Below are 25030 nucleotides of genomic sequence, written 5' to 3'. Positions count from 1 at the left end.
GTGAAAGGGTCAGGTCAATACAGAAATCTGATTCCAGAGCGCAGCTCTTATGTCATGCTATTACGGCCAAGTTGTTATTAAACTGCAGTGTCTGTGGGTTCAAACTGACAATTTCCCAAAATTCAGCCTTGCACACTGAAAAGGGCAGTGCTGTGTACGATGCCTGTGGTGTGTAAGAGAAGACTCTCCTGAGAGGTGCATGGGCCAGGCCATCCACACTCTACTACCAGCCACACGATCCAAGGAACTGAATGTTTGCAGGTATGGGTGTCCCCAAGAATTCAACCTGAGTAGTCTTTTCCAAACCTGGTTTCTGCCGGGAGATAAGAAAGAAAGCATGTGCAGCTGGGGAGAAATCTCTGGAGAAGAAACTCCCTGACGTAGACTGCCTTTTCACTATGCGTAGAGACAGAATGGGGCATTTGTGTATGAAGATGCATGTTTACACTTTCACACTATTTAGAGGCCAGGATTAGCTGACAGCAGATGAGACATGTGCTATACAACTTCTAGGACCTTGTACGCTGCTATATGTTCCAGAAGTTATTAATATAAATAAATTACCATAAAAGACATGTCTGGAAAAATACCAAGTTACCATCCTTTAGACAACATAGGATATTTTCACAGGGCAGATACATTTTATGACTTCCTAACATTCTTGAAATTTTCCTGGTATAATCAAATACAGAGAATTATCACCCACTTATATATCCCTTAGATTCATGTCCGCTGTAAGTTATGATTGATATGATTAAAAATGAATTTATAGATTTTCAAAGACATATGCATTTGGAAATAAAAACCCTGAGTCTTGTGATACTTAAACCCATTTACAATTATAGATACTGAGTGATCCACTTCCTCCATCAAACACTCCTGAGAAAATTCAGAAGGACACAGTGGTGTGAAATAAAATGGAATGTAAATGTAAAGCAACTTTACAAAAAACAGCGATTATTCCAATAGAGTCTTCCTTCCGCATGAATTCACATCACCAACGTAACTTAAATTCGCATAATGAACTATCTACACATAGTACCTAACACCTATCCGTGACTAGTTTTTGACCGGTTTCAGCAACATTCCTGCTACAGGAACAAAGACTAGTTTGAGGAGGACAAGCTTCATGGACAAGCACATGCATAATATGTATTTTTTAAAATAACAGTATGTTTTAAAATTATAGTTCTACTTATCTAGGGAGTAAAATTTAAAAATACTCAATCTGCTTTGGAACTGTTCTCAAAATGAATTTCTAAACCCCATAGGAATGTATCATTATAACTATGGCTACCTGTTTACCAAAAGGACCATTACTCAATTGGGTTACTAATGAATTCACTAAACTTCATTCCAAATCACTTTTACTGCTAGAAAAAAAATTCACACGGAGAGAAAGATTTATCAAAACATCTACAGATTAATACGAAAGTATTATAGAACTTTAAGAGCAATTTCCATGCAAGAAATCCAAATCTTGGGCAACTAGAAATCAAATCATGATATATACCCTGGGATCGGTTTTAAAAACCTTTACCAGGCAGCCCCGGTGGCACAGTGGCTTAGCACCACCTTCGGCCCGCATTGGGTTCCCTGCATGGAGCCTGCTTCTCCCTCTGCCTGTGTCTCTGCCTCTCTCTCTCTCTCTCATGAATAAATAAATAAAATCTAAAAAATAAACAAACCTTTACCGTGGCTTAAGACAAGTCTTTGTCTTATACACATAAACTTAAGTTACTTGTGTTCCTACCACCTAGCTGTGGATAATCTGGAGCTAAGATTCAGGAGGAATCTAAATGGTGAAAATCAAGCACTGTTTAAAATAAGTAAGTGTAAAAAAAAAAAAATAAAAAAAAAAATAAAAATAAAATAAAAATAAAAATAAAAATAAAAATAAAAATAAAAATAAAAATAAAAATAAAAATAAATAAAATAAGTAAGTGTAACAACAAAAATCCCTGGACGATGCCTTGGAATTCACTCCCTGGATAACCTCACAGGCCTCAAGCAGTTGTGATGGGTTAAATGGTATCTCCCCAAACAGAAGATGAAGTCCTAATTCCCAGGACTTCAGAGCATGCCCATGCTTATAAATCATGTCACATTACAGGAGGCAGGTCTCTACAAGAGAAGACATTCAGGGAGAACACGTGTGAACAGGACAGTGGGGACAGATGATGGGTCTACAAGCCAAGGAACGCCTAAGGACCACCGGCAACAGATCCTCCTCCTGGCCTGCAGGAGGAAGCAGTTGGGCAGATACCCTGATTTCAAACCTGCAGCCTCTAGAACTGTGAGACACTACATGCCTGTTGTTTTAAGTCACCAAGTTTGTGTACCTTGTCACAGCAGCCCTACATGTAGATGTTTATAATAAATAACTAAAGCCTGTTTTGTCTTTTCATAAAAGGGAGACACCTACTGAACATCACGAAAGCAGTCATTTAATTCCCTTGGACCAATCTCAAGACTCTTCATGGTGAATTAGTGTAAAGTTGTAAGAAAGGTTTAGTCTATATTTAATGCTCTACAAGCACACTTAAAAATTTGGATTTCAGTCATTTCTAGATTAACAGAAAATGAGCCTCACAGAGAAAGAAGTTTCACAGTGAAAATAATTACAAATTTTCGAGGAGCCAAAAAAAAGTGAATTATCACTAGAGTATCTTAAGAACCTAAAAAAATAATTTTTCCAAACTAGTAACAGAGAAACATCAAAGCTAAAGAAATACCTCAGTTTTGCAAAAGTATTTTAAAAATGCATGAGTATTCATTCCCTTCCTCACCCACACCACAAGCCCCCAGCTCCCCTCTCCCACCCCACCAAAGCCTTTTCCTTGATATGACTTGAACAATTTTACCACAGCTGCAACACACATATATTTAAAATTTATTGACCTCGAAAGTAAATACTGTAGGATTCTAGAGTCACAGAATATTGCAACTTCTCTAAAATCTCTGTTTTTCTAGAAAACCTCTGTGCCTCACGCTCTCCAGATGATCTATGATTCCTGTAGAGGCACTGTATCTCTGGCTTTGAAGCCAGATTTGAAAACGACCCTCTGAACAGCTCCACCACCCGGTCCAGCCAGCAGCTCTGGGGCCAGGGGACAGTGCCCACATCCAGCCTGGGATCTGAAGCAGCTAGACACAGACAGCTGGCCAGAGCTATGGGCCGAGTGGCAGAAATGCTGTTGGCCCATGTATCCACCCACTCTGGCTGGGTGTGTGTGTAAGGGAATGACAGTGCTTGGTTTATCTAAAACGCCCTGAGAAGACTGAAGACCCACAAACATGCCTATCCATCCACTCCCAAACACACATGCTTTGTGGTCTTCATCACTGCCTTCAACCAGCAGAAGCCAGGCTTATCCCAGAATTTTAAAAATAGGGAATAATTTAAAAATATCCTTTTATGGGAACTTGAAGCAAAAAATACCTCAATACACACTAGTATTATAACACCTGAGAACTGGTTACAAAAAAGGATGATCTTTCCTATTTTTTAACATAATGATAAAAAGTATCTGAGTCTAAAAATTAAACAAAAACTGTCTAACATCTTAAATAACAAACCTAAGTTAGTAGAACCTACCAAAAGTCTGTTGTCATTTTTGATATGCATTTTCTTTTCTATGACAACTGGCACCACGTTTAGTAACATGAGAGTTTACAATGAAGTAGACTATTAAGGAGGGTACTTTGGAAGTAAGTATTAACAGACACTTGAATGTTTAAAGAACCACCCCCCCCACCAAACACTTCTCCACCAGTATTCCAATTCTCCCATCCATCTTTTACTGTCTCACAATAGTAACAAAAACCAGAAGCGTAACTTATTTGCACCCAACTTAAATTTGTTCAAAAACCTTATATTTTGCTCTGCACGCACACTGACAGGTTTAAAATAGCAAGTACAAATCATTTATGTGTCTCTACACACGCACACACATACACACACACACACACGAATGACCTTTAAAGTTCATTTCTAACATGAATATAACTTCTCTGAAAACTGCCAAGGATCTCTGAATGAGCCATTAATACCGTGCCTCCCTGTATGTGAAAAAAGTAACAAGACACATCAACACTCCTTGCTCAGTGTCCTGGACTCTCCTGCTGCTCTGCTCATGGTCCCTATAGGGCACACTTGGCCATGGCAGGCAGAGTCACCACTTACAGATTTGCACAACTAGGAAACGCCCTCTAGCTACCATGTGAAGGGCTCCCCCTGGAGCCTTGTGCTACCTCAAGACCACATGCGGCTTGGTGTTTGAATATTAAGATGTTAAGAATGTTAGGATATTAAGGATCTGCAAACCCACAGCATGCACGAGGCAAAGCAGAAAGGTAGATGAATGAGGACCTACAGGTTCATCCGCTACCAAGCTGCAAAAAGGCAATGCCAAATATAATTCAGATTAAGGCAATAGAGAAACAAAATCAGAAGTAGAGGAGAAAAAAGCTTCCAAAGAGACGAAGAATCTGGGGTGGGGAATACAAAAATGAAGTATAAGGGCCCGACGGACAGCCTATAGCTCCAGGGCTGGGGCCTCCGTATTCCTCAGACACCCCCCAAGGTAAGGGGAGCACATGAGGCCCACCCGCTGCAGAGTGAAGGGTAAAGTCCAGGACGCATTTCACTGCAAAGTGAAATTTCATCTTTCACTGTGCTTTGGCTGTATGTACAGACTTCTTCAAAATGTTTTAACCAATAAGATAATAAAAATTTAATACCATGAAATATGCTCTAAGCTTTCTTAAAAAGTGTAAGAAATTGATTAAAGGTATCTTTAAAAACATGCTGGTTTATATTTTCAGGTGAGTCTCACCTCTCCAATTAGCCTGTCAGCTGCTTCAGTGGGGACCATAATAACCTGGCTGGCCCACAGCCCTTAACACAGCGACTTTCTCTAAAGTGTTCAAACATACCTACTAAATAACACTCTAAAATGTCTTCTCGTGGACTAACACATAAAAATAATGTGAATAAATATAGTAATGGGAATTTACCAGTGAAACCACTAGAACTAAAGACAGCTAAAATAGCAAATGTGATTTTAAAAACCCTTTAATTTTAAAGGTCTTCAATAATCTATACATAAATTAAGGTTCAACGAGAGCTGAAGAATCTCACAGAACTAAATATTAAATATCTTAAGTATCTTATTCTAGATAAGGTGAGAAGTGTACTGATGAATAGTGCTTCTAAGACCTGTAATATTTAAATTTTAAAAGCAGCTAATCTACTGGTTTAGTCAATTTTTGTCATGTTTTGGGGAGGGAAAAAAAAGCAGCCATGGCACCCATCACTGCAGTATCAGCTCGCCCAGCCCTGTGTGTCCCGGTGGGCCTACCATGAGCCAGGGCTTCAGGGAAGGCTAATCACTGTGCAATGGTCTGATAAGTTGCTGAATGCTGAACACAAAAATGTCTTGAAAGAAACTAAGTTTAGCCTCCAATTTATCAATTGGGACTTATCCAAAAAGCAGTTTCATGCTCTATTTACCTCAGATAAAAATCATAACGTTAAGAATATGTACATGACCATCCATTCAAAATGAAAATATGTATTTTCAACCTTTTTATTGCCAACAAAACAAAGAATTCTCCAAGTAAAGCCTGTTGACAGCACATTTTTAAAATCCAACAGTATGATTTTCACCTGGATAAAAATCAAAAAATCAAATTACTTTTTGTTCTACACCCCATGACTTGGTTGTATTCTGATTTCAGACAGAAGACAGTGACACTGGCATAGAACACTGAACCCTCGGCCAATAGGGATTCAGTGCCCGCTAGGAGGCCCACAGAGTTGGCGGTCTGCGGTGGCACAGGCTGCTTTTTCCCTCTGCCCTCATGCATGTTACCTTGGCACCAGACTTCTGCCCGCTTGTCTTCTTCTTACCTTGTCCTTTATACCTTGGTATCTGAGCATGAGAATAAAATGACATTTTACCACAAAGTAGAAATCTTTACAAAGAAAGTAATTCATCAAACTAATAAAGTTTCCTATGAGAAAAGCTCTCAGGAATGGAAGCCCTGATCAATATGCTCCTTTCTGAAACCCATATTTTTTCTTCTCATTCCTTAATTCTCTTCTTCGAGTGGTTCCACCCGTGTAACTACCGTACCTCACACCTACTGGGTCCCACGTCCACGCTGCGACCTTGCCCTGCCCCACAGCATCTCTGCGCTCCATGGCCAAGCCAGGCCCGGCCTCCAGAGCACTCTCCTCCAGGAGCTGCCCTGGCCTCACCTGGCCTTGCCTCACTCAGGAGCACACAAAGCGGGTTCCTGTGGATGGGGCTGGGCTCCAGGCTTGGCCACAACGTCCCACAGCTCCTAGTGCTCTCCATGGGCACCCAGACCAACCAGGTATGCTGAGAGCCCAAAATGATTCAAAGACCACTGAGAGATAAAAGACAGCTGGCAAGAAAAAGGTGGGGAAAGTGCTTAATCCCCAAATCCACATACCCAGAACTACACAGAACTGCCACCAGAAGGCCTCATCTTGAAATGAGTCCTCCATGGCACTGAGGGCATGGCCGCCCTCACAGGGCCTCTGCTGCCCCACCTCCGGCCTCCGCCACCCCCACGGGCCTCCAGCACCCCCACGGGCAACCCACAGAAGGTGGTGAGAGCAAGTAAGGGGACACCTGGAGGGGATTGCCACTCTCCAAATCCACCTTTTAAAATTAACAGCACTTCTCTGTACTTAAGGCCACATTTCCTAACTGACTTAAAAGATTCTCATCATAATTCTTAGATCTTAAAAATAAAATCTGCATAGAGAAAATATGTCCAAGACTTTAATGTTATCCTGAACACACACCACATGTCAAAGGTTCATAGTGCTAATTTGCTTTACAAAATACTAATTTGCTAAAAAGAGAACTTCCAAACAGCTCAATGCTATAGGTACTGATGTTCTGGTATGTGCATTAATTTTAGCCCCTTCACAGCCGGACATTTTCACAGAAAGCACAGCTTTTTCACAAAGACTCCTGTATCTGACAATTCACTAAAAGGGACTTTTCAAATTTACTCACGACCTTGTTCTCTGTAACCACAGTTACAGCCTCCCATTAGCATGGAGGGAAAACCTTCCCCACAGAGAAGCTAACTAGATCTCAGAGAGGAGGGACACGTACAAACTGCATGATGGTCTCTTTCCTGGGCTGGAAATAAAGCAGAAAATCCTATGATTTGAAAAGATGAAATAAAAAAGATAAAAAGCAAATGCAATGTCACAGACCCAGGGACAAAACAACAGGAACCACTTGGTATCTAAGCCCAGGCACCTGCAAGACAGACATCTAGGCATACAACCCCTGCCCTCTAGGAGTCACCTAATGGAAGAGGCACAACTGTACTGCCAAATCAACACAGGACCAGGAACCACTGGTAAGCGTTGCTCTGACCGCGTACTCAGGGGGGCCTCACCCTAATCCCGCAAGATGGCAATCAGAGCAACAGTCACAACACAACCCGACCCAAACCCATCCTTAGGTGGGACTGGCTGCTGCAACCAGTCAAGAGACAACATGCTCCCTAACAATCACGTTCTACCCATTCTTGTGATCATGGACTTGAAATTTCAGCATTCCACTCAGTATTTTTCTCCAGTATGCCAAATCCCTGAAATCAGAAGGCCTTAACTTTAACAACCCATAAACCACACACACAACATACACACACACACACACACACAACCAACCAGAGCACACATATTTTCTTATAAATCCTCAAAATAGCGCATTAATATAAAAAATCATTGTAATTTGCATTCCTAAACTTGTCTCCTATCTACAACATTCAACACAATATTCTGGAACAACAGTCTGGAACCTAGGATCCTCAAGCTAGGAGTTCATAAATGAAAAGTAAATCTTGTCAACTAAGGAAGAAAATTTTCAAAGTATCAAATGAGTCCAAATATCCTAGAGTCCTGTGATTTAACAGAGCATTCCTTTCTATGACACAAAATTCCTAACACTATGAACAGCGTGAAATAATTTTCAATATACACTTCATCAAGCAGAAAAAAGCAATTTCAAGAAACTAAACAGCACTTGCATTGCAAAACAAAACTTGGAACAAGTCAGAGCAAGAGAAAACCAGAGCCCTGTAGATGTCCTTGTGTCCCTGCAGCCAACTCACCTTACTGGGAGCACTGTGTGCACTTGTTTTGCCTTCTGGTGACTTTGGTGGAGAATGTGCATCAGATAGATCTAGTGCACCCTAAAATATTTCACAGTTTAAGGTTAGAACATATTTTAAAGTAAAACGTAAATATACATTATGCCTAATAGATTTTTAGCATTTAAAACCACTACACAATGGTATCTTTAATTCTTTCTAAATAATATAATCGTATTAGATTTTCTCCAATTTTACTAAAACAACAAAAACAAAACAAAACACACTTAGATTCTAATTACCTAAGTATTTCACTCTGTCACCTTTCGCAAGCCACTCAGTCGTCAGTTCAACACACCCTGGCTGACCTTCCCACACGATCCCTTTGCACCCCGTCCCAGTGACTGCACCAGCACCGGCCAGTGATTCTCATGCATCTAGTCTTTTCACCCTCTCTTGACTCACTTCTCTCCTTCCTTTTGTCACGAGACTATCAAACAGCAGCTCATAAATCACACCACCCTCTTCAAAGAGCCACACTCTCCTTCTTCCTCTGCACATTCATGCTATCGTCTCATCTCTGGCCACCCCACTGCACTGTACCCCACCCTGCAGCATCACAAAACCACCACCTTCAGGGCACCAGCTGGTTGATTCTCAGCACTATGCTAAATGCAAAAGAGAAATTTTTAAATGTTTCTTCAATGGAAATAACCTCTTAAAATTCATCCACTACATCATAAGCAGCTATGTGCACTGTGTGCATATTACATATTGGTTACTTTGGTATAAAAATCCTTCCCATGACTATAGTTTTTACATATGGAAATGTGCTGCTCTTCATGCCTCCTGCTCCTCCCTTGAGCCCCATGACTTCTGGTACAGCACCATCTTCTCCCAGGCTGAAAACCTCATCTCACCTTTGCAAGCTTTTCTTCTTGCCATATCACCCTCTGAGACCCTACTCCTTTGCCATAAGATTAATTTGCCAAATCTTGCTCCTTCTTCCTTTAAAGGAGAATCTTTTTCTGCCCATTTATCTCTGCATTTACTGCCACCATTCCTGTCTAGATGAGCCTTATAGTGGGTTTCACTTCTTCTAGTCTTTGAACGTCTCCCAATTTCACCATCTAACCTTCACAAATTCACCTTCCAAACAAGTACTTCCTCTGTACAGAAGTCTGCAAAAGGTTCCTACTGACCTTGAAATACATCATCTGTTAAGAATCCTCCCCCTCAGGGTACCTGGGTGGCTCAGCTGGTGGAGCATCTAACTCTTGATTTCAGCTCAGGTCATGAGCTCAGAGTCAAGCCCCGCAAGAGGTTCAGTGGAAGTCTGCTTCAGATTCTCTCTCCCTCTCCTTCTGCCCCTTCATCCTGCACGCAAGCACTGTCTCTAAAACAAATAAATAAATCTTTGAAAAAGAAGAAGAGTCTCAGTTGGGCTGGACCCTGCAAAGGCTCCAAAGGTGAGACCAAGCCCTTGTCCCCAGCAAAGGCATGATGTGTGGAGAGGACCAGGCAACGGCAGGCAGCTACCACACCGAGGCAAAGCCAGGCACTCAGTTACAACACCTGCCAGCAGGGAGACAGGAAAATCAAGAGGAAGCATCCCAGAAGGCAGAGGGGAAGACAGACCAGGAATGACAACATTCCACAGTGGGGTATGGGGATGATGCACCATTTCAGGTGGAGAGCAGATGAGAGGACAAGAAAGCAAAAGCCACTTTCAAGTATAAGCAAGCCTGGCTGAAACATATGTTCCACGTTTCAAGAAAAGGCATAAGGCTAGAAAGATGAGTTGACACCACATCACACAGGATCTTAATTAACATCAAGGATGAGAAATCTGGAAACTATCTGGTTGCCATTACATAATGACTACAATTTTTAAAGAGGAAAGGAAAAGATGAAGAGCTGAACTGTAAAATTAAGTCAGCAAGGGTGCTGGATGCAGACTGCTGACAGCACCACCAGAGGGTGCTGCTGACGGGACAGGAGTGACTGACTAAAGGATGCCCTAGATGGGAGGACACGGGGGCGGCACAGCCAACAACCAAGTGCTGGAATTGTCCATACTGGGGAACATCCAACACCCTGCAAAATCCACTCAAAGTCACGCTAAAGGATGTGGGGAACAGCAACCTCAGTAGTTTTTTTTTTTTTTTAAAGATTTTATTTATTCATGAGAGACACAGAGAGAAAAGAGAGAGGCAGAGACACAGACAGAGGGAGAAGTAGGCTCCATGCAGGGAGCTCGACGTGGGATTCGATCCCAGGTCCACAGGATTACGCCCCGGGCTGAAGGCGGCGCCAAACCGCTAAGCTACCGGGGTTGCCCACAACCTGTTTTTTTTTTTGTTGTTTTTTTTTTTTTCGCAACCTGTTTTTAAATGCACTTTTGGTAAAAACATCACTGAGTTCAATGGGCTTAATCCACAGCTAGTCTTCTTCTCCAGCAACAGAAGTCAAAGACTAATAAAACCTACAATTTTTTATTTCAGCATAAATGACAGGTTTCCTCTCAAAGTTATAAAAACTAGTGAATGATGGAAGAACCAAAACACCTGTGAGCTCTCAATTTTAAATATGAATTTAACCACTGACTTATATGGGCATACATAAACGCACCACCAGTTAAAATGACATACACCAGTATCAAGAGGGGAAAAGTAGCAAAGAGTGGGTATTTCATAATAGTTTCAAATTTCAAAGTAAAACAATGACCTCTTGAAGCTACAGAAATCCTATCCTGCTCTAAACAGGGCAAATGGATTGGAGAGGCTTCAGATCCACCAGGTAGAAAGACACATGAAGAACACACCGAGTTTTCATTTCCAAATCAACCCAACGAGACAAGCAAGCTCTGAGTGGGTCTCAGTGTGAAGCAGACACCCTGTCTAGCAGCAAAGAGAGAGCTCTCAGCTTGCTTTCTCTCACAGCCTGCTATTGGAACCACCTGCTGGAACCACCGGGTACAGGCGGGGTGGGGCAGAGACACCCTCCTGACAGAAGGACACTGAGCCCAGGGCACAGCAGAGAGGCGGCTCCTTGGATTGAAACCAAGGAGTCACAGAAACAGGATCAACATAAACAGAGAAATCTGGGACAAGAACTGGAACGGGGTGCTTACTTGGGAGGAGGTAGATTTTCTGTCTCATATGTATAGCTTTCGCTTTGTTAGAGTGAAGTCTGTTTTTTCACACAAGATTCAAATGTGTTAGTTCATGGGGAGTGGGGGGGGTACGTTTGCTGAAGAGCTGGAGATCATGGTTTCACGCTGGGGAAAGCACTGGGCTAGACACAGGGAGTCACCAAACAGTAATGAGAACAAAATGACAAACAGCGATGATAAAGGCAAATCCTCGGAGATGCCTACACTGCAGGCACTGCTGCCAGAGCCTCCCTACCCTGATCTCCCTCAGTTCTCACCACCCGCCATGAGCTATTACTTCGAGCATCCCCAATCAGTGGTGAAGAACTTCAGAAACGTGGAGGTTAAGTGGCTTAAGGGAGTCACACACAAGGCAGAGCTGGGATATGACCCCATGCAGCCTAGCTCAGAGCCCAGGCTCAGGCTAACATGTCCAGGGAGAGCACGGCAGAGAATGAGGGCCACCAGCACCACAGAGAACTGAACTCATGAGCAGCCAAGGCCAGAAACAGAAGAAAAACACAGGTTGTCACCACCACCACCACTGCTGGCCCAGGAGAGAGTAGGAAGCAAGACTGTCTGGAGTTCTTTACGTTTATGTTGTTTGTTGTTGTTGTTGTTGTTAGTAGCTAGTACAATACCCATAATAGGATAAGCACACACCAAAAACTTGTGAAGGAACTGCAAATGAATGAAATTATAATGTGCAGTTGCAGTGACAACTTGTGCTCTGCACAGGCTGACTTGCCCCCCCCCAGTTCTGGTTCTGCTCCCTGCCCCAGCGCCACCCAACCCCAATGCTCCGCTCTCACTGCCCCCTCCAGCATTCCACCCTACCACCTAGCTCCCTGTAGGCTTCTTAGAACACCTTCCCAGTCCTCTCCTCTCCTCTCAAATAAAGACTGAATTTAACAACATTTCTACTTGAAAAATCATTGCTCCTCTTTAAATCTGAACTCCTAAAATGTGTGGCACTAACCATTTACCATACACTCCCTCTATTATCATAAGCCATCACTTACACGTCCATTTCCTTTCATCAGCGTATTTTATCTCTAATAACTCTTAATTCTTCTCATCCATGAAACCATCTTAAATTTTATCTTTTCATTCAAGGACCCATTTGTTATGTCTTATATGCAACAGGTGCTCAGTCAGGCTCTCCTGACGATCAAAGACTCTAAAACACAATGGGACTCTCCACACAGTACAGCAGTGCCTCACATTCTTACCTATAAACCGGTGTCTGAGACAACTACCATATTGTCCACATCTGTGAAACAGTATCTCCATGCAAAACTAATGTTTGTAAATAGAAATCAGACTGTTAATCTCATTATTGGATTTCTAAAAAAGGAGTAAGAAAGGAAATAGCTAATCAAGAAAACAGGAGTTTGACAATGTTTGGAAACTAAGCACTATCAACAGCTTAAACAGCTTTGTCTATTTTTAAAAAGCCCTTAACCTCAAAAAATTATTAACCAGCCTCTCATTCAGCTCTGTTATGTTTAAAGTAACAAAATGATGACTAACGAGCTGAGTGTTCTCTGCACTTAACATGCACTAACTTGTGCATCAAGCCTCAGGATGCCCACGAGGCAGTCCACTCTCCCCATCTTACACAGGCGGAGCGGGGAGAGGACCCCACATCCAAAGCCAAAGGCTAATCAATGGAGGAGCTGCAGCTGTTTCGACAGAGCCTGGCCCTTGACCCTGATGCTATGTGCCCATCTGCAAAACAAGTGTACCACCAGACTCAGTCTCCAATTTTCATCAAAATGCATATTTATGCAATCTGAGTGTGCTTTGTTTTGTTTTTAAGGAACAGCTTCTTTTCATTTAAACTTTGATTCACTATGTATGCAAAAATCTGCATGGCTATACTGAGTAGCCAATTATTAAAACAGAAGAAGGTAACATAGGCTCAAATTATACTTACCTCCCCATTGGTTGACCCTTTTTCTTTCTGTTGACAACGTCTGATCACTTCTAATAATAAAGGTCCACCCACAGTACCTTCTGCTTCAATAATACCTAGATCTCGGGCTAAATTCTCTCGGCCTTCAAGACCTTGAAACTAAGGAAGAAGTAACACGTGACAAGTAAGACAAAAACTCACAAAAGTATGCACATTATTTTCAGACACTAAAGAAAAATATTTTTGAAACGTAAAGATATCTCTAAACTCAGATCATTTTTCTAATGAATAAAATGCCCATAATATAAAAAAAATTATATATTTATTTTACCAAATCTCTACATCCAAAGTCTCCATGAATGAATGTAGTTTGACATAATAACAATTCTACAAAACACTCCTTTCAAAGTTCTATGATGCAGATGGGTACCATCTACCTCCAGCTCAGATGGCTTTTTAAGAAAAACAGATAATCAACTACAAAAAACTACATGTAAAACACTAAAAAGTGTCAAATTTTGTTAAGGTTCAGGTTATAATGAACTCATTTGTACCAAGGATGGTTTCAAAGGATAGATGTAAAAATCATTACTCTTACGGTGCTGGTTTCAGGCTGAAAAACGGCCAAGGTGAAGTCAAGATTGAAAAACTGGAGAAACTCTGCAACAAGACTAGCCGCCAGCCGGCCTGCAAAATGAGAGGCGGTGAGCACACCTGTCAGAGCCGTGAGGCCCCTGCACTAACACCAGGAAGTAAGAGTAACTAACTAATTGAAGAAGAAAGGTTTCTAGATTTTTTAAATTATAAATTTATCTTTGATGAACACAAGTAATGAAAATCTCAGTCTCGTGTTTTCATTAGAATCATCAGTTCGAAGCTAACTATTAGTAAGACAACATGACATTTTGTAAGCGGATTAGACTATTCTGCTTCTTATAGTAAAAAGTTTTAACCAAAAATTTTCCATGACCAATAATATTCAAAACTTAACAGTCGTACAATAAAACAATTTTAAAATGAGAACCTATAAGAATCACAGACTTCAAAAAATATCTAAAACTCCTTGGGGCGCTTGGGTGGCTCAGTTGGTGAAGCATCTGCCTTCATCTCAGGTCATGATCTCAGGGTCCTGGGTTAGAGTCCCGTGAGCCCCGTGTCGGGCTCCCTGCTCAAAGGGGAGTCTACTTCTCCCTGTGAGGCTCCTTCCCTCCTCAACTCCTGGGTGGAAGCACATGCCCTCAAGCTCTCTCTCAAATAAGTAAAATCTTTTTTAAAAAAAATTCAACTCTCTTAAATGGAATCAGCAATTGAAAATTCAGAGACAGGGATGACTGGGTGGCTCAGAGGTTGAGCGTCTGCCTTCAGCTCAGGGCATGATCCTGGGATGCCTGGATAGAGTCTCGCATCTGGCTCCCTGCATAGAACCTGCTTCTCCCTCTGCCTAAGTCTCTGTCTCTGTCTCTCATGAATAAATAGATAAAAATCTTTTTTAAAAAAAGGAAAAAGAAAATTCAGAGACAGACAAAATAAACAGGAACAAATTACACATCTTACCATCTTTTGTATTTAAAAACTTTCTCAGGCTCTCATTGACTAGAGGAGTTTTGTTCTGTTAAAAAATGAAATATTTTGTCAGGTGTTTATCCTAAAAACAACTACACAATGTGGTTTAATTTTTTGGCAAAGATATAAATAGAATACAGTCAGTCATACAATTATGGTTAAACCCATTCCATAACTATTGATTACTACATGAATTCTTTCATGCTATTTACTCTCTCAGAGCTTATAAAAATGAAACCATACGTGAAAACTTGCAGTTAACTTTTAAATATTTCATAAATTGCTTATTAAACCACTTTAGAAGCTAATCTTCAAATACTCCTGTGAAATCTTATTACTTTAATTACAAAACCAACTGCATTTACTTATATTTATTATTCTAAATCCATGTTGACATTTTGTCATTGTAGGTATCTACCATTTATAGCATGCTTACTGTGAGCAGGACTCAAATTACACACTTGCTATTTGCAGCTCATCAGCAGTATGTAACATGATTTTGTGTAGTGCTTAGGCCAACTTATTCTTGTCATTAGACATTTGAAATACAGGAAAAATATTTCTAGCTCACTTGAGTTTCTTTAAGCAGACTGAATGAATTATAGGTGTAACAGCAGTCTCATGCTCTGTGGATGGGATTATGAATAGTGTAATCACTTTGGAAAGTAGTCTAATAATGTTCTATAAAGTTAGAAGTACCCCAACCCTGTGACCCATCTGTGGGCATTTTCTCAAAAGCAAAGCACAGATCCAAGCAAAGACGTGGACATGAATGCTCACAGAGGCCCTATTTATAACACTTGACAACTGGAAACCAGCCAAATGCCCATCAGCAAATGAACGACTTAACAAACTGTCACATATCCGTACAATGGACACCACACAGGACTAAGACAGAATGAACTATTCCTACAAATGACAATATGAACGAATTTCAAATGCATTATGCTGAATCAATTCAGCCAGATCAAAAACAGAAAAGAGAGTCTGTGCTATAGGATCCCTACGTGTATGGCTCTTAAAATGCATGGGATGGGTAGCCTTGGAGTGTGTGGCAGGGAGGAAGTCTTGGAGGGTCAAGTACAGGTACACAATCTTGACTGTTTCCATGGTTGCATAAATGTTAAAATGTAATACACTGCACATCTAAGTACACTGAGTTTACTATAGGTCAACTGCACTTCAATAAAGTTGTTTTTCAAAGACTCAAAAAAGACAAGGAAGGACGATCACAAAGGTCCTTAGTAGGCTGGTCTAGGTAATTTTAAGACATTGACTCAACTGAAATACTTAAGGAAAATGGAGGGACAAGATCGGATATGTATTATAAACAACTAAACCAGGAGCACTGCAGAGAAACGACTTCAGGAAGATGCTGAGGGACACAACCGAAGGGGAGACTGGAGAGAAGGAAGGGGTAAAGTAATCTGCAAAAGCAATAGCGAAGCACACGCTAGGAGGGCAGGAGAGAATCTCCTTAGACATCTCAGGTACAGAGCTGACAGAACCAGGCGACAGAGCAGACACACAGAGGAGCAAGGTCCAGGTGACGCTCAGATCTGCTTGGACAAAGAGTGGTCCCCATAAGCCAGACCACTCTAGCAGGTAGTGTCACATCCAGGTCTGACGCTCATGGCACGGCTCAACAATACAGGGCTGAAGTCACTGGTAGAATTAAGGTCATCCAGGGAGAGAACACAGAATGAGAGCTACTGGATAATAGCTCCAAGGACTGGAATCAGGGGTAGAGAAATAGAAACTAAGGAATGCTCAAAATGAAAAAAGAAAAGAGAACAGAAAGTCCCAAATATCAAGGGAGATTTTCAGGAAGGAAAGGAGGAATTAAGAATTTCAGATGCAACAAAGAACAACTAAATTAAGAACACAGGTAAGAAGTAAAACATACTCCATAAAAAGATTCTTCTTGATCCCATAAAGATAATTCCTTACATGTAATGGATTTAAGGCGAATGGATTTAAGTGGATTTAAGATGTTAACGGCTAAACAGTGCCTGGAACATAAGAAAGACACACGTATTCTTTCCAAGTTCGGCTGTGAGGGAAAAAATTGAGGAGTATTAAAAGCAAAACATGGATTAAAGAAAACAGCTATCTCCTTGAGATCTAAATATGCTTCTATGCTCAAGGAAAGAACCCACAGAAAGGGAGAGGCCAAAGGCACAGCAAATGGCTGAGGAGCTGGGTACCTAGAAGTCAAAACCCAGAGAATGTGACTATTCTTAGACTAAACAGAGACTCCTCCACTAAAACATGTAGGAAAATGGTATGAATAAATACATACAGGGTAGCTTTTTCTGAATTGAGTGATGGATTGCAGGGGGTGGGGGGGGGGGCGGGATGCAATACAGAGTTAGGACCTGATGCTCCTATTTCCTTGTGAAGGAAGAAACGAGGCCAGCTGTTGAGAGTGCAAGGAACAGTGAAGCTAAGTGGGAGGTGCTGAGTGAAGAGGACTCAGCCTGCACAGACCTTCGCTGAGGCTGGTACCCACCACTGAATCACAGTAGTGATCCAGTGCTGGGGGACTACTTAATGCATACACACCAAAGCAAGGAGGGGAGGTTAGTTTGCTCAATTAAATGACATTTGCAGTTTTTTCCAGAGCAAGTATGGCTGAAGATGAAGCAGGTGCAGTTTCTTAGACATGAACTGCAGGGTCCAGAGAAGTCAAGAACAGAAGGCGACTGAGAGAAGACGGACACCTGGACAAAAACAGAAGAGAACTGAAGCACTTTGTGACATTAAAGAAATGAAGAAGAGATGAGACATATTTGTCATAGGAAGGTGAAGACCTTCCTTTAGAAGGGTTACAGACGGATTCCTGCTGACAAGTTCCAGGATATTTATTCACAGTAGTGGGGAGACATGATAGAGGAAAAAAACTAAATACACTTATATGAAGAAGTGAGTGGACTTTGGACAGTGAGACAGACCACACTGAGCTTAAAGTAAATGGGTGGTCAGAGAGTGGAGAACAGTTGCATCCTATATTCCCTGCACCTGCTGGGCATCCACAGCGCACACTGCTGTAGTAACAGTGCTGCAGACTCAGGGACAATGAAACCCGTGCCTCACAGAGCTCCTACGACCTTGTTTTTCAGATTTCCCCTATGGAAATGCACCTCCACCACCCAAGATTCAGTATGGGCCCCAGAATGACTATAGCACCTGAACTTTTTTTTTAGGTTACCCCAGAATTCTAAAACACAGACAGAAGGAGAATAATCTTGCCTGTGTTCCAATAGTTAAAGAAATTACTCCTTACTAGTTCAAAACCATCCCCGGCTACACACGAATACAAGTACTACTATTCCAGGACGGCGACTAAGTGATCAGAAATTAAACACAGGTGAATGTGGCAATATTAAAATTTGTAGATTTCATACCTCTACTTTTTCTTGCTCTTCTAGTGCTAAAAACACAGCTGCTCGTAGTTCAGCCTTTAAAAATAGGAGGGAAGGAAAAAAACAAAAATTGTTTCAAGGCAATTTTCATGGCAAGAAGTGCATATACGACATATGTCCACAGGCACCAGCCCCATCGTCTAGCAGCCCAAAAGCGAAAACTAACGCGACCCCAGCGCCTAGCGGGCAGGTGCGGAGGGGTCCGAGGGCGCCCTGAGATGCTCTCCAGCACAGAGCCCAACGCTCGTCCCCCCCCCGCCCGGCGCTGCCCCCGCGCCCGCCGCCGCCGCAGCTCCCAGTATCCCCGCGCGGGGAGAGCACCCCCGGGCTGGGTGAGCCCCCACCCCGCAGGGAGCCGCCCCTCGGTCCAGTCCCCGCGCGGCGTCCCCGCCCCCCTCCAGCCCCAGGTCCCCGGCCCCGCAGGGAGCCTCCCCCACCCCCCGGTCTGTCCCCGCCCCGCCCCCTCCACCCGGCCCCGCAGGGAGCCGCCCCCCGAGGCTGTCCCCGCGCCCCCCCTCACCCCGATCCGGCCCCGCCCCCAGCCCCGCAGGGAGCCGCCCCCCGGGCCTGGCCTCGCCCCCAGCCCCGCCCCCAGCCCCCGGCCCCGCAGGGAGCCGCCCCCCGAGGCTGTCCCCGCGCCCCCCCACCCCGGCCCGGCCCCGCCCCCAGCCCCCGGCCCCGCAGGGAGCCGCCCCCCGAGGCTGTCCCCGCGCCCCCCCACCCCGGCCCGGCCCCGCCCCCAGCCCCCGGCCCCGCAGGGAGCCGCCCCCCGAGGCTGTCCCCGCGCCCCCCCACCCCGACCCGGCCCCGCCCCCAGCCCCCGGCCCCGCAGGGAGCCTCCCCCACCCCGACCCGGCCCCGCCCCCAGCCCCCGGCCCCGCAGGGAGCCTCCCCCACCCCGACCCGGCCGGGATGCGGCCCCGCGCCTCTTTGTGACGCCCGCTGTCGGCCCTGGCCCTGCGGCCCCCGACGCGGCCGGCGTCCCCGCGGCGCGGCCCAGCCCACCTTGATGCGGTTCAGGACCCCGCTGTTCTCCAGCGTCTGCACCAGCAGGTCTCGCAGCTCCGTGTCCTCCTCCGGCACCACCGCGGCCGCCGTCGCCGCCATCTTGCTTCTCCAAGACAACCGCCCAAGCCGCGCCAACGGCCAACGGCCGCCGCAGATTCCGCACGGCGCGCGGCGACGCGGCCGAGGCCACGCCCCCCGCGCCGGCGCGCAGCCCGCCCTCACGTCGGGGGCGGGGCCTGGGTGGGCGGGGCCTGGCGGGCGGGGCGGGGCCTGGCGGGCGGGGCGGGGCCTCCGGCTCCGGGAGCTCCCAGGCTGGCGGTCCAGGTGGCTGCGTCGCCCTGCGGTGCCTCGTCCTTAAAATTGTATCACATCGTACGCAGGAGTCAGTTTTTTGCTTTGAGGGTCAGACGTGTTCCCACCGGGCAAAAGGGACACCCAGACCTGCCAGCCAGCCTCGGACGGGGCGGGGCAGGCAGAGGGTCGGTGTCTGGGGCACCTGAGTTGGTCCCCGTGTGCGGCTCCCGGTGCAGACACGCCGCACCGGGGAAAGTCCTGACGTCTGCCTCCTTTCCACCGTGCAGCCGAACTGTGTGCACGTACGCGGAGGTACGTGCGTGCACGCGCTCACGCGCAAAAGCCTGCACGCACAGGCCTGCATGCGAATATGGCAATGTGCTGATCGAGAGAGAGCATGTGCAAACACGCGTGTGTGTGCAGCGCGCTCACCGGGAGAGAGACAGCCCGTCATGCATGCGTGTGTGTGCACACGCACTCACCAACAGAGCCCGTACACACTTGCGTGCGTCATTGTGCACGCGCTCAGGGAGAGCATGCGTGTGTGCACGCTCACAGGGAGATGTCCTGGATACACTAGAAGAGGGTGGAGGGAGCCTTGCTACTCAGTGTCCCTTATAGGAACCGTCAGTTATCAGGAGAAGAGTGGTCCACGGGGCAGAATCGTGGATTACAGGCCCCAACAAGGAAAACTGGACTGCTCCTCATACCAAAAAATCCACCACAGCTACAATTCAGCCAATGAGAAATCATCTCCACCTTGAACTCTTGCTTTTTTCCAAAGGACTTTGGTTCAGAACATCTCCCAATTTCCTCTTTCTTCTCCATAAAATAGCGTTCCTCTCCTTTGTTTGGAGGACTTGCCTATGGTTTTGCCATAGCTTGCATGTCCTAAATTGCAGTTCTCTGTTATTCCCAAATAAACCTATTTTTGCTGGTAAAAAAAAAAAAAAAAAACTGACTTCTGTTTTTGAGGTTAACAATACACGGATGTATGTGTATGTACACGCGCACACAGAAAGCGCACACATTTGCACTGGGTACAATGTATTTTACATGGATGTTCTTTATGCTCTGTATGTTTCAATGGTTTTGCAATAATATGTTGGGAAGCTGAGGGAATCCAGAAGTAGGAGGAAGCTAAGTAAGAAAAAGTGCAGATTCTAGAACCCTACCCTGGGGATCCTTCCTGGGTCTGCAGTAGGTCCTAGGAATATTTTCACAGCCCAGGTGACTGTGATGGGGGGGGGTACTCTGCAGATTATTATGAGAAACGGTGCATATAAGAAAGAAAGCAGAAGTGGAGGTTTCCCATCTCATCAGCTCTCCTCCCCACCAGAGTGTTAAAATTGGTTTATCTTTCTAAACAACCTTATATAGAAATGTTACATAGACACATACTTCTCCCCTTCCATAATCCGCATCCTATTCTTACTTTTTAGTTTACTAATATCACTTAATAAATCCTGACCACGTTTTGATATTTGTACACACAGATTCTTTTTTTTAAGGTTATTTATTTATTTGTTTGTTTATTCATGAGAGACACAGAGAGAGGCAGAGACACAGGCAGAGAGAGAAGCAGGCTCCATGCAGGGAGCCCCACGTGGGACTCGATCCCGGGTCTCCAGGACCATGCCCTGGGCCAAAGGCAGGCGCCAAACCACTGGGTCACCCAAGTGTCCTTGTACACACGGATTCCACCTCCTTCTTTAACTCCTGCATAGTACTCTGTTGAAGGGTATTCCATACACTACTTCTTGTTTTGTTCACATTTGTTCTGTTTGTTGTGGAAGTAATGCATAGTGATGGTTAAAAATACGAACAAAAGGCACTTGTGATGAGCACCAGCTGACGTATGGAAGTGTTGAGTCACTATAGCATACACCTGCAACTACTATAACCTGTATGTTAACCAAACAGAATTAAAATAAAAACTTAAAAACTATGATTGTCCTAACACGTAGATTATTTATCATTAAGTATTTATAAAATATTTCTGAGGAACCTATCAAAAAAAATCCAAACAAAATGGGGAAATATTAAAAGTAACAGTGTCCACATCCTTCCTGCAGTTACCTACCCTCACCCAATACCACACTCTAGACCTACCCACCATTAAATTTGTTTTCCTTCCTCTGCTTCTTTTCGTGATAACTCTGAATACTATACTCCTACATCCTGACTCATCAACCATGAATGGTGCCTTCCAAAGAATGAAAATGTATTTTCCAACTTCTAATTCTTAAAATTATGTTACTTTTAATTGTGCTGGTGAGGATTTTGTGACTCTAAACTGGCTACCTAAATCATCATTTACCCATTTACACATCACCTCTTAGCTCCCTGCTATGGGAAGTGAGGAAATGAGTACATTTGTGCTCTCTCACCTCCCCTCTAATGTTGTCAGTTTGATTCTTATTTTTACACTGTCAAGAATGTACATTCTTTCCCTAATTCACATCTTTCAAACTTTCTCCCCAGGTTGACCAAAAAACAATGGATTCATAATATTAGGGGTAAAACAGGTCTGTTAGGCAAACCCCATATGCCTTGGAAATTAACTCTTTCCTGCATCCAGAGCCAACCTCCAACTGCCAACCCCTGAGACGATTTGCCTCCTGGCTTTTCTGACCACCAGAGCCTGCGCTGCCTGCTGCCTACATTTGGGGAAGGCCTGAAGTGCCAGGGAAACACTCTCCTGAGAGCACCTCAACTACTGACTGTGACTGCATAAGGACTCCCACCTTACTCCCCAGTTGGGGTGTATACAGTGGTTCTATGCTGGCTCCTATGGTTCAGGTCTGCGCTAGTTAACGTAGCGCAGCCTTTATTGCTTCCCTAACCTGCAGTGTCCCACTGCCCCACTTCCTCTCCCGTGTTTCCTGAGACCCCCTCTCCTATACACTGATCACACTCACATCCTTGTTTCATGGTCCGCTTCTGAGACACTCAAACCAAGACAGGTAGACCAGCTTCATTCCCTAAGGATGGGGCCCTGGAACTGGATCATCCACCAGCCAAGTGGCAGCAGGGAGCCACTGTCGCTGTCTGCCAGGTGGCCGGTGGCCTGGCATGGTATAGAAGCTGTGCTGGTAGGACTTAAGTGGGAGAGGACTTGTGGAAGGAGGCATTGGCTTGGGCCATCTCTCTAGCATTGAAGACAGGTGTGATGGTAATTTTAAAGATTCCAGAGTCAGTTTTTTTCTAATGATATTAAAGTGCTGAAGGAAGAAGATAACAGGTTCAAATCAGCCAATTCTCAACCTAGGGCATGGTGTAAAAACTACCCTGTCAGCCAGAAACTCCCATGACACCACATCTGCAGCTTGAAATCCTCTATAATAGGAAACTCTATGGAGATTAGCAAATGCTATAAATTAAGGCTTTTTTTTTTTAACAGAGAGACAGTTGTTAAGCATTTACTAGCACACCTTTGCATTCACTAGGCTTCATCCAAGGATTTATACTGCTTGTTCATTCTCAAAGCCTCTAGTCCTCTCTAAGCTTCAGACTCCTTAGCTGGGAAGTATTAACCTACCTCACAGAGTTCTGTGATATAAAATGAGACAGTTTGTTGGAAATCACATCTATTTCCTGATATTGAAAAAAGACTTATTGGGAAGTTGGCTTTTGAGATTGGCCTTAAGGAGAACCAAAAACAGAAGTAAGGTCATTCCAAATGTGAAGGTTAACAGGAGTCAGAGAAAGGGCTGGGAAGTCGGGCCCATGCTGGTAAATGTGGATCTGATCTGTAAGAACCAGGACCCATGAGAGAAAGTGGGAGCCAGTGGGTCTGGAAAAAAAATGAGAGGAAATTACTAAGTGTAGACTTTAGGTGGAAGGACACTGAGGAATGGAATCGAAGTTAGTGACAGAAGCACAAGGGGGAGAGGGTTCCACACAGATAATGGTGGGTTTTCTGGGGAAGGAGGAGAGTGAGTGTCTTATGAACACCTAGGCTTGGATATCCAGGAGGCAGTTGGAAACCCATTTGTCAGCACCTTACGCTGAACCCTGGCTGTGGAAGGTGGTAAGAAGATCCGTTCTTTGAGTCAAGGAGCTGGCCAGCCCAAGCATCCAGATGGATGACCAACTCCTGTGACCTGTATGAAGATCCCAATGAGGACTCTGGGAGGGACAGGGCACCCCCGGTGAGACACACAGGACCACACCATGAGGCTTGCTGATACCAGAGGAAGAAAGAGGCATTCCAGGCCGATGGAGAACGGACCAGAACTCCATGGCCTAGAGTGCAGGGAGGTATCGGGGAGAGTAGGGGGGCAGTGAGCTGGACATGGAAGCCACTGGTCACCGAGGCCTTTACCCACCCACTAATCTGGCTCAACCTCTATCTTGAAGGGATGAAAGTGTGGTAGCCATAGTTTTAAAAGCAATGTGGTATTATTCCTTTGGATTTTATGAAGTGTCCAGAGCAAGGGGCAGTGGGAATTAGTCCAGCAGCACAGAGAGAATAAAGACAGGCCTGAACTCCGCTCAGAAGAGAAGGCTCATTATCAGGAATTCTAAGCAAACTCGACCAAAATTTGCTGTGTCGATTGCATTATTTCGTTAGCTATCCAGGAGAAAAATCTCCCTGATTTCTTTCTGTATGGAATAGCTCAGAATCCTTTGAATATATTGCCACATGCCATGTAAAAAAGAGAAAAAATTAACGTATTCTAAATTTTTATAAAAGAAAGAATATGTTTCTAAAAATCCGTTGGCTATTGCAATATACATTTCTTTTCTGACCTGGTTATGACCCAGAATGGCATCACATATACAGAGGGTCTTCATTAGAAAGTCATCGCTCACTGTCCACAATAAGCCATAATTTAAGCTCCGTACCTGAAATCAGTAAATTCTGCAAGATAACCACGAAGACCATGTATTATCATTACTATTACTGTGATTGCAGAGACTCAGCTGGATCTCAGAAGATATGCCTGAGATTCCAATCCTTACTTGGGAAGCAAAGGTAAGAAGTTATGAGGCTCATCTCCTGAATCACTGAAATTAGGGAAGAGGAGAGGAGCTTTGCCTAACGCCCTGGCCAACCAGTAGGTGCGTGTTACAGGGGAGACCTAAATATGCTAAATAATGAGAAGGGCAACACAGGATGACAGGAGGAGCATGTGCTCAGCATGTAGTGGGGGTTCAGTGACTGTTCAGAGCAGAGAGAAATGAATGAGAGAAGGAGGGATGGAGTGATGGGGAGAGGAAGGGGGAGGAAGTGATGGGGAAGGAGAGTGGGAGGGGAGTGATGGGGAGAAGGAGGAAGGGGAGGGGGTGGGAAAGGAGTGATGGGGCAGGGGCAGGGGAGAAGCAGTGCTAGAGGGGAGAAGAGAGGAGAGGGAGGGGGAGGGAGGAAGTGGTAGGGAAGGGGAGGGAGGAAGTGGTGGGGGAGGGGAGGAGAATTGATGGGAGGGGGAGAGGGAGAGGCACAGAGGAAGTGGCCTGGAGGGGTGATGGGCAGGGGAGGGGGGAGGGAGGAGGAGAAAGTGGTGGGGGAGGGGA

General features: G+C 44.6%; 1 protein-coding gene across 6 annotated transcripts in view; it reads right to left on the bottom strand.

The window, feature by feature from the left end:
* The window catches only part of CEP43 (centrosomal protein 43), a 29754-nt gene extending 10369 nt beyond the window's left edge, over positions 1–19385 (bottom strand). Inside the window, exons 1-7 of one of the 6 annotated variants that reach the window (XM_025422738.3) lie at positions 19214–19385; positions 18191–18244; positions 14775–14829; positions 13813–13907; positions 13242–13379; positions 8170–8250; positions 5877–5936 (exon numbers count right to left, since the gene is read on the bottom strand). In XM_025422738.3, the coding sequence (XP_025278523.1) occupies positions 5877–5936; positions 8170–8250; positions 13242–13379; positions 13813–13907; positions 14775–14829; positions 18191–18244; positions 19214–19315 (585 nt within the window). In that variant the 5' untranslated portion in view covers positions 19316–19385. The remainder of the gene's footprint in view (positions 1–5876; positions 5937–8169; positions 8251–13241; positions 13380–13812; positions 13908–14774; positions 14830–18190; positions 18245–19213) is intronic. The other 5 variants (XM_025422737.3, XM_025422739.3, XM_025422741.3 and 2 more) reach the window with 5 other exon arrangements.
* Between the last annotated feature and the right edge of the window lie 5645 nt (positions 19386–25030).

This window comes from Canis lupus, chromosome 1 (assembly GCF_003254725.2).
Source record: "Canis lupus dingo isolate Sandy chromosome 1, ASM325472v2, whole genome shotgun sequence".
Taxonomy (NCBI): Eukaryota; Metazoa; Chordata; class Mammalia; order Carnivora; family Canidae; genus Canis; species Canis lupus.
Note: the sequence above shows the minus strand (reverse complement) of the source record. Positions and strands in the feature narration are given on the sequence as shown.